The 12,918-nt window shown below is 47.9% G+C and overlaps 1 protein-coding gene across 2 annotated transcripts in view; it reads right to left on the reverse strand.

Annotated features, from left to right (window-relative positions):
* Cacna1a (calcium voltage-gated channel subunit alpha1 A) overlaps positions 1-12,918 on the reverse strand; it is a 233,803-nt gene that overhangs the window by 100,016 nt on the left and 120,869 nt on the right. For both annotated transcript variants that reach the window (XM_035442551.1, XM_035442550.1), the window contains exons 9-11: positions 12,698-12,754; positions 11,171-11,260; positions 3,594-3,803 (exon numbers count right to left, since the gene is read on the reverse strand). In XM_035442551.1, the coding sequence (XP_035298442.1) occupies positions 3,594-3,803; positions 11,171-11,260; positions 12,698-12,754 (357 nt within the window). The remainder of the gene's footprint in view (positions 1-3,593; positions 3,804-11,170; positions 11,261-12,697; positions 12,755-12,918) is intronic.

Consider the following 12,918-nt stretch of genomic DNA (forward strand, 5'->3'; position numbering starts at 1 on the left):
GGAAGGCTCCATGCCCTTGTGTTTTTGCCTGTGTCTCCCCATTAGGAAGGGAGGCAGAGACGATTCTCTGTGTATCATGGGCAATGATAGCTACGCAAGGATTCTTTTCCATGGGCCTTAGTATCTCATAGTTTTTAACCTGGATTGATGTAGAAAGCTGGGTGTAGGATATTGCTGTGGTTCTAGTTTTGTGTTGACTGATAGAACCCTGTGTGACTTAGTACATTTACTAAGTGAGTAGCTGGGTTTCAGGTATAAGCTATACATGTGTGGAACTCTTCCCCAAACTAGATGGTGAGAGGCAGAGGCTTTGAATCAGCAGTAGAAAGCCAGCCTAGAATCCTCCAAGGAGGCACTGGGGGTGTGGCTTAGTGGTGGAGCCTGTGGTTAGAATGCCCCAGTGAGGGGCTGGGGACCTGGCTCTGTGGTAGAGCACCAGCCTGGCATGCAGAAAACCTTGGGTTCCATCCCAGCTCTGCAACAGATAAATGAAGCACCAAGCAAAAGTAAGTATCATGCAAGGACAGGCTGTAGATTCAAAGCAATTCCTACAGACCTCAGAATTACAGCTCCAGAGCTAACTCTGCCTGGTGACTGCTGTGGTTTGAACACTTGTGCTCCCCTTGGGAAATCTGTGTTAATGCTTTTCTTTTTGAGATGGGGTCTCACTACGTAGTCTTGGCTCACAGAGATCTGCTTGCCTCTGCCTCCCAAGTTCTGGGATTAAAGGTGTGCACCACCACACCTGGCCTCTAAAACTGGTGGTGAAAGGTAACCAATCACCCAGGGAGCAGCTCTCGTGGTGAATAAAGCTCTTAGAACAGTGTGAGGTGGCTGAAGGAACCTCAAGTCCCAGTGCCCTGTGAACAGCACTAGATGAGCTGTAAGGGGGCTTGGTGTGGGGGTTCATCATCTGGACTCTCACGGGGACCTGCTGGTCACCCTTCCAAGAGGACACAGCACTGGGAACACAGAACAGCTTCCCAGTAGACAACCAAACCTTCCGAATGCCACATGCAGACTTCCCGGGCTCCAGGAATGAAAGAAAGGAACTAACTGTCTGTTGATATTAAGTCACCCAGCCTCAGGTGTTTTGTTGCAGTAGTGCAGATGGGCTAACATAACTGACAAGAGCCCTGGCTAGGCCCTGCTTTAAAGAGGTGGTTTGAATTGATTACCAAAAAGCCCTCACTGTCATTTCTTGTCATAGCTTCCCTTGATTTATAGGACTTTCTGGAGCACCTTGATTTAAACCCTTGAGTGTCTCGGACAGAGCAGCTAGAGAAGTAGATCTGACTCCAACATCTGGTCCCTCTGAGACCCAGCAGTAGCACCTCTATGAGGACAGGTGTCTCTGAGATGCTTGCTTCCTAGTTACCATGGAAACACGGGAGCTAGTGACACACAACACTAGAGCATTGGAGAGATTGGGAGAACCTCAGGACAATCAGACCCACCCTCTACCAGGTACAGAGAGGCCCTGAGTCCCAGATTCACATCTCAGTGATTCCAAGGGTGCTCACTTGCTCTGGTCTGGATTTCTCTGAAACTGCGCTGAATCTTACAGTCACGCTGTTTCTTTCTTTGTTACTCACAGAATGCCTTAGGACTGAAGACCTCTGACCAATGGATGGTAGACCAGTCATGCCTAAGGTGTAGGACTCTATCATCAGACATGGTTTGAACTTAGGAATACAACTGCCTGGGTCCAAACCCTGGATTCATCCCTTACAAGCTGTGTGACCTGGGAAGAGCCTCTTCATCCATTTATCTGTCTCTTTTTTCATTAACTAGAAAACAGGGCTAACTAAAAGACATCTACAGATACCAAAGCCTCTAGGCAGGAAGTTCTAATCCCATGCCTCCTTAACCAGGACAGACTGCAAGATGATTAGTGGAGGAAACTAGGCGACTAAAAATAGTGTGCAAGAAGAGGACATAAGAAGTAAAAGCCCTCGTTTACAGGCTCCAGAGGGAGCAGATACGATGAGCAGCTTGGAAACAGGTCAGACACAGAGGAAGGACAGTCCCCTTGGGTGTCCTGTGGGGTCAGACAACTAGCCTGGGGGACCACAAAGGTTCAAGGAAACAGTCCCCTAGACTAGAATTTAGGCCTTTCTAGGTCAAAGTCATGACCATCCCTTATGGCTGTCCTTGGCTACTTGTGAGCAAGCGCAGCAAACAGGTCAGAAAGCTAATAGCTCCAGGAGGAGGCAGCCAGTAGACACAAAAGATTAAGGGACCTCCAGGAAAGCCAGGCCATCCACACCCTTATCAGGCCCACACTTTCTTCTGTTGATTATCCTCAGAGTCTTTCCAGTCCTGGGGCCTCCCACCTTCCAGTGCCCAAGCAAATCCCGAAATGGCAAGAGTTCAGAGTACAAAAGCTTGAGGGTCCTGGTATCCACTGAGGAACTAAGACATGCCCACATTTGTTATAAAGCCCCATCTCAGGCAGATGGGAGGCAAAGGAATATGAAGAGAGGAAGGAGAGAAGTAAACCGAAGAAAGAAGGGGTGGGGGCCAAAGGTCCCCCAGTGTAGGGTTGTAGGCATGGCTCAGTGGCTATTATATGTAAATTCTAACTCTAGCATTGCAAAGAAGAGGGAGGGAGCAGGGGGCAGACGCTGTTACTGTCTGCAGGACAGCAGAGGGGCAGAGGGGTCACTGGCAGGACACTTGAGGTTTTAAGGTTCCCATCTTGAAAGGGCCCATCACATGGACGTCCTGAGCAGGGCTCTTAGTATTAAGCACATGCCACTGTCTCTGTGTGACTCTCGTGACCATTGTGTCTTATCTCCTCCATCTGTGCTTCATCTGTATCTTGCTTAGAAACAGTAACCTTGGGACTGTGAGAAAGATGGTCTGGGCAAGGCTGGTTATGTTCTGTGTCCCTGTCAATGGTTCATGTCATAAAAGGCAGGACAACAGTGTGGGAACACTGAGAGCCAGATTGGGCTTCAATAGCTGGAGCCTAGTGGGAGGTGCTTAGGACACTGGTGGTGTGCCTTGCTGCATGTCTGTCTTACTCTGAGTCTGTCTGTCTGCATTTATATCTATCTCTGCAAGTGTGTCTGCCTTTCTTTCTTTTTTTTACTACTTTATGCTTTGTGTATGAGTGTGTGTGTGTGCTCCTGTTAAGTCAGAGGACTTCTTGGAATCTTTTCTTTCTACCATGTGAGTTCTGGAAATCAATTCAGGTTTCTAGGCTTGACACCTGTGGCTTTACCACTGGGCCATCTAGCCAGCTCCTGTCTATCTCTTTTCTCTTTTTGATGTCTGTTTGTCTGTGTCTGTCTCAGCTTCCTGGATGCAGGTGTGATCAGGGCTCCAGCACACACCCCTTCCATCCCCATGTCACTCACCTTGAGCTGCCCAGAGATAAGCCAAAGCAGATGGCATCATGCCCTTGTCCCTGCCAAACCATGAGTCTTAGTCTGCTCAGCTGCCTCGGGTCTAACACTAGCCTAAGGCAGGTTCCACTGTGGCACCAGTGTGTGGCCCATTTTAGCTGCAGAAATGGCCAGAGGCTTGGGAGGGGCCAAAGGAAGAGCAGAGGCCAGCAGAGAGCAATGTCTAAGAGCTGCACTCACAGAGGAAGTCGGAGAGCCACTCGGGCTGGTTGTAGTGGACGATGGCGACGCACAGCGTATTGAGGGCTACCAGACTGAGCACGGTCCAGTAGAAGGCCTGAGTTTTGACCATGCGGCGGATGTAGAAACGCATCCTTCTCTCCTTTTTGTGAAAAAAAGTTGAGTTCTCCAGCTTGGCACTTTTAATGCTGGCTCTGGCGAAGGGAGACCCTGCCAGGGAAAAGAAAGGGCAGAGAAAGAGAAACTCAGGATGACCCTTGGTGAGGAAGCCCATCAACAGGAGGTCACATGAGAGGACAAGATGGAGCACGGCCCTGCGCTCAAGTCCCCATGGGAGCTACATGCTCCAAAGCCTCCAGGATGAGGGCTGCAGGATGCTCTTCCCAAGTGGTCAACATGGGCTTTCCACCTCTGCAGCTTGGTGTGCTGTTTAGAGCTTGGTGCATTTTAGATGTTGCAGGTCACTGGGAGCTGTTCACGGGCCCTGCTCTTATCAGGCACTGAATTGGGGACAAGGCAGAGACAGAATTCCCACCCACACAAAAGTTGCCATTCAAGGAGAAGACACATTAAACAGAGATTTGGAACTAAGGGATAGCTCGGTCAGTAAGGATTTGTCCCCAACCACAAAGACCTAAGTTCAACCCTAGAACCCACATCAAACCGGTACAGAGCAGAGCACATTTGTGATCTAGCACTGGTGACAGGAGACTTTCTGGCCAGCCAGGCTAGCCTAATCTCTGAGTCCAGGTCAGTGAAGAGACCAGATCTCAAAGGAGGGGGCAGGGTTCCTGAGGATGCCACTTCTGGCTGTCCACCCACACAGACATGAATAGGTGAGTGATTCAGAAGGACCTGCTGTGTCCTCCGCTGGCCTCTAATGCAGGCAGGGCACACACACCTGCACACACAATATACACACCACTTATGCCAAACTTAAATCTAACTGGAATGTAATAATAGTTTTTAAGCATTTATTTTCGTGTGTGTGTGTGTGTGTGTGTGTGTGTGTGTGTGTGTGTGTGTGTGTGTGTGTGTATACAGATGTTCCCGAGACCAGGAGAGGACTAGAGTTACTGGTGGCTGTGAGCCATCTGATGTGGGTGTAGAAACTGAGTTCAGGTGTTTTAACCCACTGAGCGTCTCTTTCAGCCCCACATGTAATGCTTGATTGGAGAACTCTACTCGCAGAGGCTCCCCTTTCTCTCATGCTCTACAGTCTTCATTTTATTTATTACTTTTTTTCTTTATTTTTTTGACAGTGCCAAGAATGGGACTCAGGGTCTTACACACAGTAGGCATACATAGTAGGCGAACATGCCATTACTGAGTCATGGTCCCCATCTTTTAAAATAATTTTTATAAAAATAATTACATTTGGGGCTGGAGCGATGGCTCAGAGGTTAAGAGCACTGACTGCTCTTCCAGAGGTCCTGAGTTCAGTTCCCAGCAACCACATGGTGGCTCACAACCATCCGTTATGAGATCTGCTGCCCTCTGCTGGTGTGCAGATATACATGGAAGCAGAATGTTGTATACATAATAAATAAAATCTTTAAAAAATACATTTTATACAAGTAGATACAAATTGAAGATAACTATGATGAATTGGACAAGTTATTATTTACTACGGCTTCTGTATGTGTGTCCCTGTCCACCAGGCCAGCAGAGGATGTCAGATACCCTGGAGCTAGGCTGTCATGAGCTGCCCTATGTGGGTGCTGGGAATGGATCCAGTCTCACAAGGGCAGTGAGCACTCTTTCCGCTGTGCTGACTGCAGCCTCTGCAGGAGGTTCTGAAGCATGTCTACACTACAGCATGGCCAGCTTGAGACAGTTACCATGTGCACTACTGTTAGGGTTTGCATCTTCAATGCTTCCAGGTCTAGCAGAAATGGGAGGTGGTGGACCCTTTATGAGATGGGGCCTAGAGGGATGTGCTTTGTCATCTGGGAAGAGGGAATCTTAATTGAGAAATCACCTCTGTAAGATTGGTCTGTAGGCAAGTCTGTGAGAACATATTCTTAAGAGATTGGCGTGGGAGGGAGGGGCCCAGCCCACTGTGGGTGCTGCCACCACTGAGCAGGTGGTCCTGGCAAGCCAGGAAGTCCCACTGCTCCACTGCTCCCCGGCTCATGCATCAGCTCCTGCCTGACTCCTCCCTACCTTTCCCCCTCTGCTCCCTGCTGCTGAGAGCAGCTGCTTCTGCCACACACTTCCACCACAACAATGTGCTGCTCACAAAGGGAACAGGGGTGAGTGATAGTTGCCTGGAGCCTCCTGGTTATGAGCCCAAATCAACAGCTACTCCTTGCCACTTGATTGCCTCAGGTAATGTGGGTAAACAGTGACTTTTCTTTCAGGAGAGCACGTACAAATCTCTCAGCTGTCTGTGTGTATGTGCATGATTGTATGTGTATGTGTTCATGTGGGCACTCATATATCTCATACATGTGTGCATACCTACATGCTTGTGAATTCTTGTACTCACGTGCACTCGTGTGGAGGCCAAAAGTCTTTAGGTACCATTTAAATTCACTTTTTTTTTTTTTTTGAGATAAAGTTTGGAACTTGCCTCCTAGCTTACACTGGCTAGCCAGAGAGGCAGGGAGCCACCTGTCTCCACTTTCTCTAGCCAGCAATTATTAGCATGCAGCACCACACCCAACTCTTTGAGCTTGATTCCTGGAGGATCAAACTCAGGTCCTCAGGCTTGCTTGCACAGCCGGCACTTTAGCCACTGAGCCATCTTCCCAGCTCTCCAGCCATTTAAAAACATATAATACACTGCTACACATGGTCTGAATGCATCATCAATGGAGCTCTTGAAGGAACTTGCTCTGTAGCAGACATTTTGTGTCCTAGGCCCCCGCCCAGGTCCCCTTCCTTGCCCCACAGCCAGCTCCTCAGTGGTGAGTAAGCTTGCTATGGTATGCTCATTGGCTAATTCACAGCACAGTGAGTGGGGCCAGTGAAGAACTATAACCATAGAGTTTTCTTAGAGTTCTGGGATCCCAGATAGCCCTTCTAGGAAGCCAGGGGTTGTTAGCGCGGGCTCCCCTCCTTTGTGGCTGGGCAGATTTGCTGCCTAAATGGAACCCACCACAAGATATCAGACCACAGATTGTGTTTGAGGTCCATTTAGAAAGTTGAAAACATTTTTGTGTGTGAGTGTACAAAGCACACGTGTTTGTGTATGCACTCATACACATGGTTCATATATGGAGAACAACTCTGGGTGACCATCCCCACCTTCCCCCTTGTTTGAGAAGGACTTTTGTTTGTTGTTTATTTGAGACAGGGCCTCACTATGTAGCCTTGGCTGGCCTGGAATTCACTAAGTACACCAGTGTGGTCTTGAATCCTCAGAAATCCATCTGCCTCTGCTTCCCCAGTGCTGGTACTAGAGGTGTATGCCACAGGCTCATTGAAACAAGGTCTTTTTGTTGTTCTTCACTGCAAGATAGCTGGCCTTTGAGTTTCCAGGAGTGCCTCTGCCTCCCCCTCACTGTAGAATTACAGACACATGCCACTGACTCTGGCTTCCCATGGGTTCTGAGTCAGGCCCTCACACTTGCAAGGCAAGGCTCTACTCCCTGAGCCAGCTCCCAGGCCTCAATGTCTTTTAAATGTGTTTGGTTTTGTGATGCTTAGAAGGCAGTACCTTATGCCTTCCGAGCAAGCACTGTGAGCCCCACTCTAGCCCCTGCTCTTATTTATTCAAACAGAAGCAATCCAGCCAGAGCCACTGGAATGCATGTCTCCTGCACAAGAGAGTAAGTCACTTTTGAAGAATTCAGTCAGCAAAGGGGCCAGAGATGGAGCTGAGTAGGAGAGGGGGCTCCCAAGGCACTCACTAGGCTGTGCCCTCAGCTTTGCAAAACCAAGCACACAAATAAATAAAAGTTGCATAATCTACAATTAAATAATGGGTGGTGATGGCTCACACCTTTAATCTCAGCACTTGGGAGGCAGAGGCAGGCGGATCTCTGTGAGTTCGAGACCAGCCTGGTCTACAAGAGCTAGTTCCAGGACAGCCTCCAAAGCCACAGAGAAACCCTGTCTCGAAAAACAAAACAAAACAACAAAATAATAATAATAATGCCAAGTGATTTATCATAAATAAAGCAGGAACGTTACAGACTTATGCCCCTGCCAACAGCATCCAAGAATGTCCATTTCCCCTCATCCTTGTTAGCATGGGCCTGGATCAGTTTTTCATGTCTCTCAGAATGAAGGACAAGGAAGACCAGAAGCTCACTAAGAGTAGGCAACCATCTAATTCACAAGATCTTAATTTGAGTTCCCAACTACACAACAATATCAGCAAAGAAACTTGCCTACCAAGATAGAGCAAAGCAAAGAGTGGGGCCTTCGAGATGCCTGCCTAGGCCTTATGACTGGAGTTGGATCTCTGGGACCCACATGCTGGAAAGACAATACCTACTTCTGCAAGTTGTCTTCTGGCTTCCACGTATGTATGGTGACATGCATGCCTGCACACACACACACACACACACACACACACACACACACACACACACTCACTCACACACATATATAAAATTTTTTTTGAGACAAGGTTTTACTATGTAGCCTTGGCTCATCTGGAACTCTAGGTAGAAAAGGTTGACCTCAAACTCGTAGAGATCCACCTGTTCCTGCCTCCTGAGTGCTGGGATTAAAGTCATGTGCTTCCTCATCTGACCAGACTTACTTTTATTTCACATGTATGAGTGTTTTGTCTGCATGTATGTAAGTGCACTATGTGTACTTGGGGAGGCCAGAAAAGGATGTCAGATCTCTTTAGAGTTACAGGTGTTTGTGAGCTGCCATGTGGATACTGGGAATTGAACCCTGGTCCTCTGCAAGAGCAGCCAGTGCCCTTAACTTTCTGGGATATCCCTAACAAAAAATGTAATTAAAAAAAATGAAGTAGGCCAGGTATGGTGGCCCACCTTAAGTCCCAGAACTTGGGAGGCAGAGGCATTTAGATCTTTGTGAGGTTCAGACCAGTCAGGGTTACATGGTGAGACAAAAGAAAAAAGGAGGAGGGAAAGAAGGGAGGGGAGACAGAGGGGGAGAGAAGGGGGGAAGAAGGGGAAGGGAGAGGGAGGGAGAGAGAAAAGAGAAAGAGGGAGGAAGGGAGGGAGGGAGAGACAAAGAGAGACAGAGAGAGACAGAGACAGAGACAGAGAGAGAAGAGTCCTTAAGGCCAACTGAATGCATGAAGTGAAAACAGACATTTGCAACCAACACCTTCTCAAAAGACATGACTAGGTGCGCCCACAAATGGAAACAGAAGTAATAGTCACTATAAACAAAAGTGTTTGGGCCAGAAATTGAAAATAAGCTTTAAAACAGCACTACAAAGCTCCTTAACTGGGAAAGGGAGTGTGCAACAGCCAGGGTGGGGAACAGTGAGAATCTGTGTCCTGGACAACTCATGAATGAATGTCCTGTAATTCAAGTGCAGAAAGGCTTAGGGAGTGAGGAGCTGGGAAGTCATTCATATCTTTGATGCTGTAATTATCCCCAGGAACACGCCCCGCCCACACTTCCAGTGTGCACAGCAGGGTTCGTCAGAGAAACTGGCAAGGAGGCTATGTCATCTGTTAAAACCACCCTCCGGGGACCAGAGAGTTCTGTGAGGAGAGACGGTGAGATCAGAGGGGAGTGTATGCAGGAACCCCTCCATCGCTCCCCCAGATATCCTGGGTGCCGTGCCTACAGAGCTTGGCCTCTGTACTAGCCAGTGGCACTGCTGAAGAGCCACCTTCCCAATATGAGCCTTCAGCTCTCAAATGTCACCTCCTCTTCTGAGGAGCCTTCCCTGAGCATGCTGTACTGTGTCAGAGTGGGCAAGCCTAGGTTTCACCTATACAGCCCCTGTTATTCTAGTGGGATATAACTTTTCTAGTGTGTTTTAGATTTAAAAAATTGAGTTATTAATTATATTACTGTGTGGAAGAGCTCACACATGTGCCACAGTGTGCGTGTGAAGGCCAAAGGACTCCTATCACGTGGGTCCTAGGGATCAAACTCAGGTCAAGCTTGGCAGCCAGCACCTTTGTCTGCCAACCCATCTTTTAACTTCCTTTGTTTTTGTTCTAATGTGCATGTGTTTGTATGTACGTGTGTTTGCATGTTCACATCTGTGTGGGTGGACAGCCAGAAGTAGAATCCTCAGGAACCCTGCCCTTTCCTTTGAGATCCCATCTCTCACTGGCTTGGACTCGGAGATTAGGCTAGCCTGGCTGGCCAGAGTCTTCTGTCACCAGCGCTGGATCCCAAGTATGCTGTGCTCTGTCCAGGTTTGATGTGGGTTCTGGGGTTGAACTCAGGTGTTCCTGCCTTCAAGGCAAGCAATTACTGACTGAGCCATCCTCAGCCCAAATCTCTTTTTAATGTGTGTTCTCATTGGGTGGTAACTTTTGTGTAGGTGGGAATTCTGTCTCTGTCTTGTGCTGAACTCAGGACCCAGTATGAACGCAGCACCCATCCCAAACTCAGTGACCAGTGACCCTAGACTGACATTCCTGATCCATGTTGGTGCTGGCAAGACTGGTAAAGTGCTTTGGAACTCCCGAAAGTTGTCTTCTGGCCTCCATAACAGTGGCATGAGGGACCTTGCCCAATACATCATACACAACAAAATAATAAATAAAATGTAAACATATACATTATTTCATGTATAGAATGTAATTTATTTATTGTGTGTCTGTGTAATCTACAGTGAGTGTGGAGGTCTGAGGACAACTTTTGACAGTCGGTTCTCTCCTTTCACCACACTGATTCTGGGTATTGAACTCAGGTCATGAAGCTTAGTGGCGAGCCCTTCACCTGCTGAGCCATCTTGCCTGCCTACAACATTGCTGTTGTTATTATTATTGTACTATTTTTAGACAGAATCAGACCATATAACTCTTGCTGTCCTGGAACCCATAGAAATGCATGTCATGGGATTAATCCATTTCCAAAAGCATTTTTAAAGGAGTCTGAAGTTAACTTTAGGCTTTGTGTATGAGAAATGAATAAATGTTGTGTTTAGACTTTGGTCTCACACCTAAGACACGACACACATATATGGAAATACTCCCAAATCTGGAAATCTGAAACAATCAGAATCTGAAACACTTTGGGTAGAGGATTTTGTTTTGGTATGTTTATTTATTTATTTATTTTTGGCTGGGAACTCATTATGTAGACCAGGCTGGCCTTTGCCTCCTGAATGCTGAGACCAAAGACATGTGCTTTAGAGTACAGACATTCAGCCATAATGAACTTACCCAAGGAACTAGGAGCCTGCTGGAACTGGATGTAAATAAGTAAAGTCTGGACTTACACCTACAGTAAAGAGATCTGTGGGGCTCATTTAGTTGAGACACTACAATATGAGGAGACAGAATCTAGCCAGGTATGAAAAACAAAACCAAAAAACCAAAGCAGCCAGGGGTGGTCACTATTTTCATCATAACGTAACATCCAGGGCACTGGCACACCCACCCGCCCAGTCCTCAGGCTCAGCCTCTCATTTCTTGGTTATGGGCAGTGATTGCTACAGAGGTGGGACTTACCTACAGACGCGATGTCAGCCAGCTGGTCCTCGGCCTCCTCAGGGTTGAGCAGGTCCGTCTTGCTTTTCTTCAGGGTAGCTCTCCGCAGAGCTCCAACAAGGGAAACATGGCGAGAGAAGACGGCATTACCCTTTTATGCCAGGGTTGCAGCAGACACCACATACTGCCATGCCCACTAGTCCACAGTGTGCCCACGATATTCATGCACAGCCACCACTGGGGCAGGCAGGGAGTCCAAACCAAAGTCCAGTGCTGTTCAGTTTCAGTTCAAAGTCTAGGCTCAGAAACACTATTTTCAATCTGGCCAGTTTTTGTTTTTTATTTTAATTAACAATTATTATTTTATGTGCATGGGTATCTTGCCTGCAAGTATATCTGTGCCTCACATGTGTACAGTGCATACAGAGGTCAGAAGAAGGCGTCAGATTTCTCAGGACTAGAGTTACAGAAGGTTGTGATCTACCATGTGCGTGCTGGGAAATTAAACCCATGTCCTCTGCAAGAACAGCCAGTGCTCTTGACTGCTGAGCCATCTCTCCAGTCTTTCTTGTTTTTTTTGAGATAGGGTCTCACTATGTAGCCCTAGTTGTCCTGGACCTCACAGAGATTCACCTGCTTCTGCCTCTGGAGATTACAGGAGTGCATCACCACACTGGCTCTGGTCTGTTTTAAAAACAGTCCTGGGACAGGAGGTATAGTCCACCCTTAACCGAGCACATGCGTGCTGGACCAGCTGGGGCTGGGGCAACTGTTCTGTGCCAAGGCTTGTTCCCCAAAGCTCTGCAGCAGACATACATTCTAGCAGAGACTTGGAACCCCCACAGAAAATAGCTCTCTACTACCAAGTAAAGGATCTAGGGTTCTTGATTTTTTTTTTGTCATTTTGCTATTTTAAAATTTTCCTAGCTGGGTGCACGCCTTTAGTTCCAGCACTGGAGAGGCAGAGGCAGGCAGATCTCTGTGAGTTCGAGAGTCAGCCTAGTCTATAAGAGCTCTGTCTTTCTTGGCAGTGCTGAGGCTGAAACCCAGGACTTTATGCAAGTGTTCTGTCACCAGTCTACACCTCTAGACAGATGGAATTCTTCCTTTCATTATTAGTAATATTGTGTGTGTGCTCATGCATATGTGTGTGAGGTGTGTGAGGTGTGTGTGTGTGTGTGTGTGTGTGTGTGTGAGAGAGAGAGAGAGAGAGAGAGAGAGAGAGAGAGAGAGAGAGAGAGAACACTTCTTTCTCTACTTCTGCCATGTGGGTTCTGGGGATGGAACTCAGGCCACTAATCTTGGACACAGACACCTTCACCCACTGAGACACCTCACCAATACTATTATGCCCATGTTACAGAAGGGGAAAACTGGACACACGGCTAAGGAGAAAAGGGCAAGTAGGAATAGAACCTGTCCTCCTCCTCCCTGCATTCTGAAATTCCTCCCAGAGGCCCATTCTTCAATTACTCAAACCTTGCACAGCTCAGTTGCACAACCCCACACCCCTGGGACCTGCCTTCATGCTGGGCTCAGAGCAGTTACCATCAAAAGGGTGCCTCTGCTCCACGTCCGTCTCGTCCTCCGCGAGGATCACCTCTTCTAAGGAGAAGACAGAGTTAAGGTCCTGCCTGAAGGGCTCTCCAGGGGATTGACCCTCAAGGACTATGAAGAAAAGACTCCTGGCCACACCCACTGTCCCCCCAACCATCTGGTCCAATTAGCCTGATCCAGGCAGTTTACTGTTTCCTGCATCTTGGCCCCAC

This window comes from Cricetulus griseus, chromosome 3 (genome assembly GCF_003668045.3).
Source record: "Cricetulus griseus strain 17A/GY chromosome 3, alternate assembly CriGri-PICRH-1.0, whole genome shotgun sequence".
NCBI lineage: Eukaryota > Metazoa > Chordata > Mammalia > Rodentia > Cricetidae > Cricetulus > Cricetulus griseus.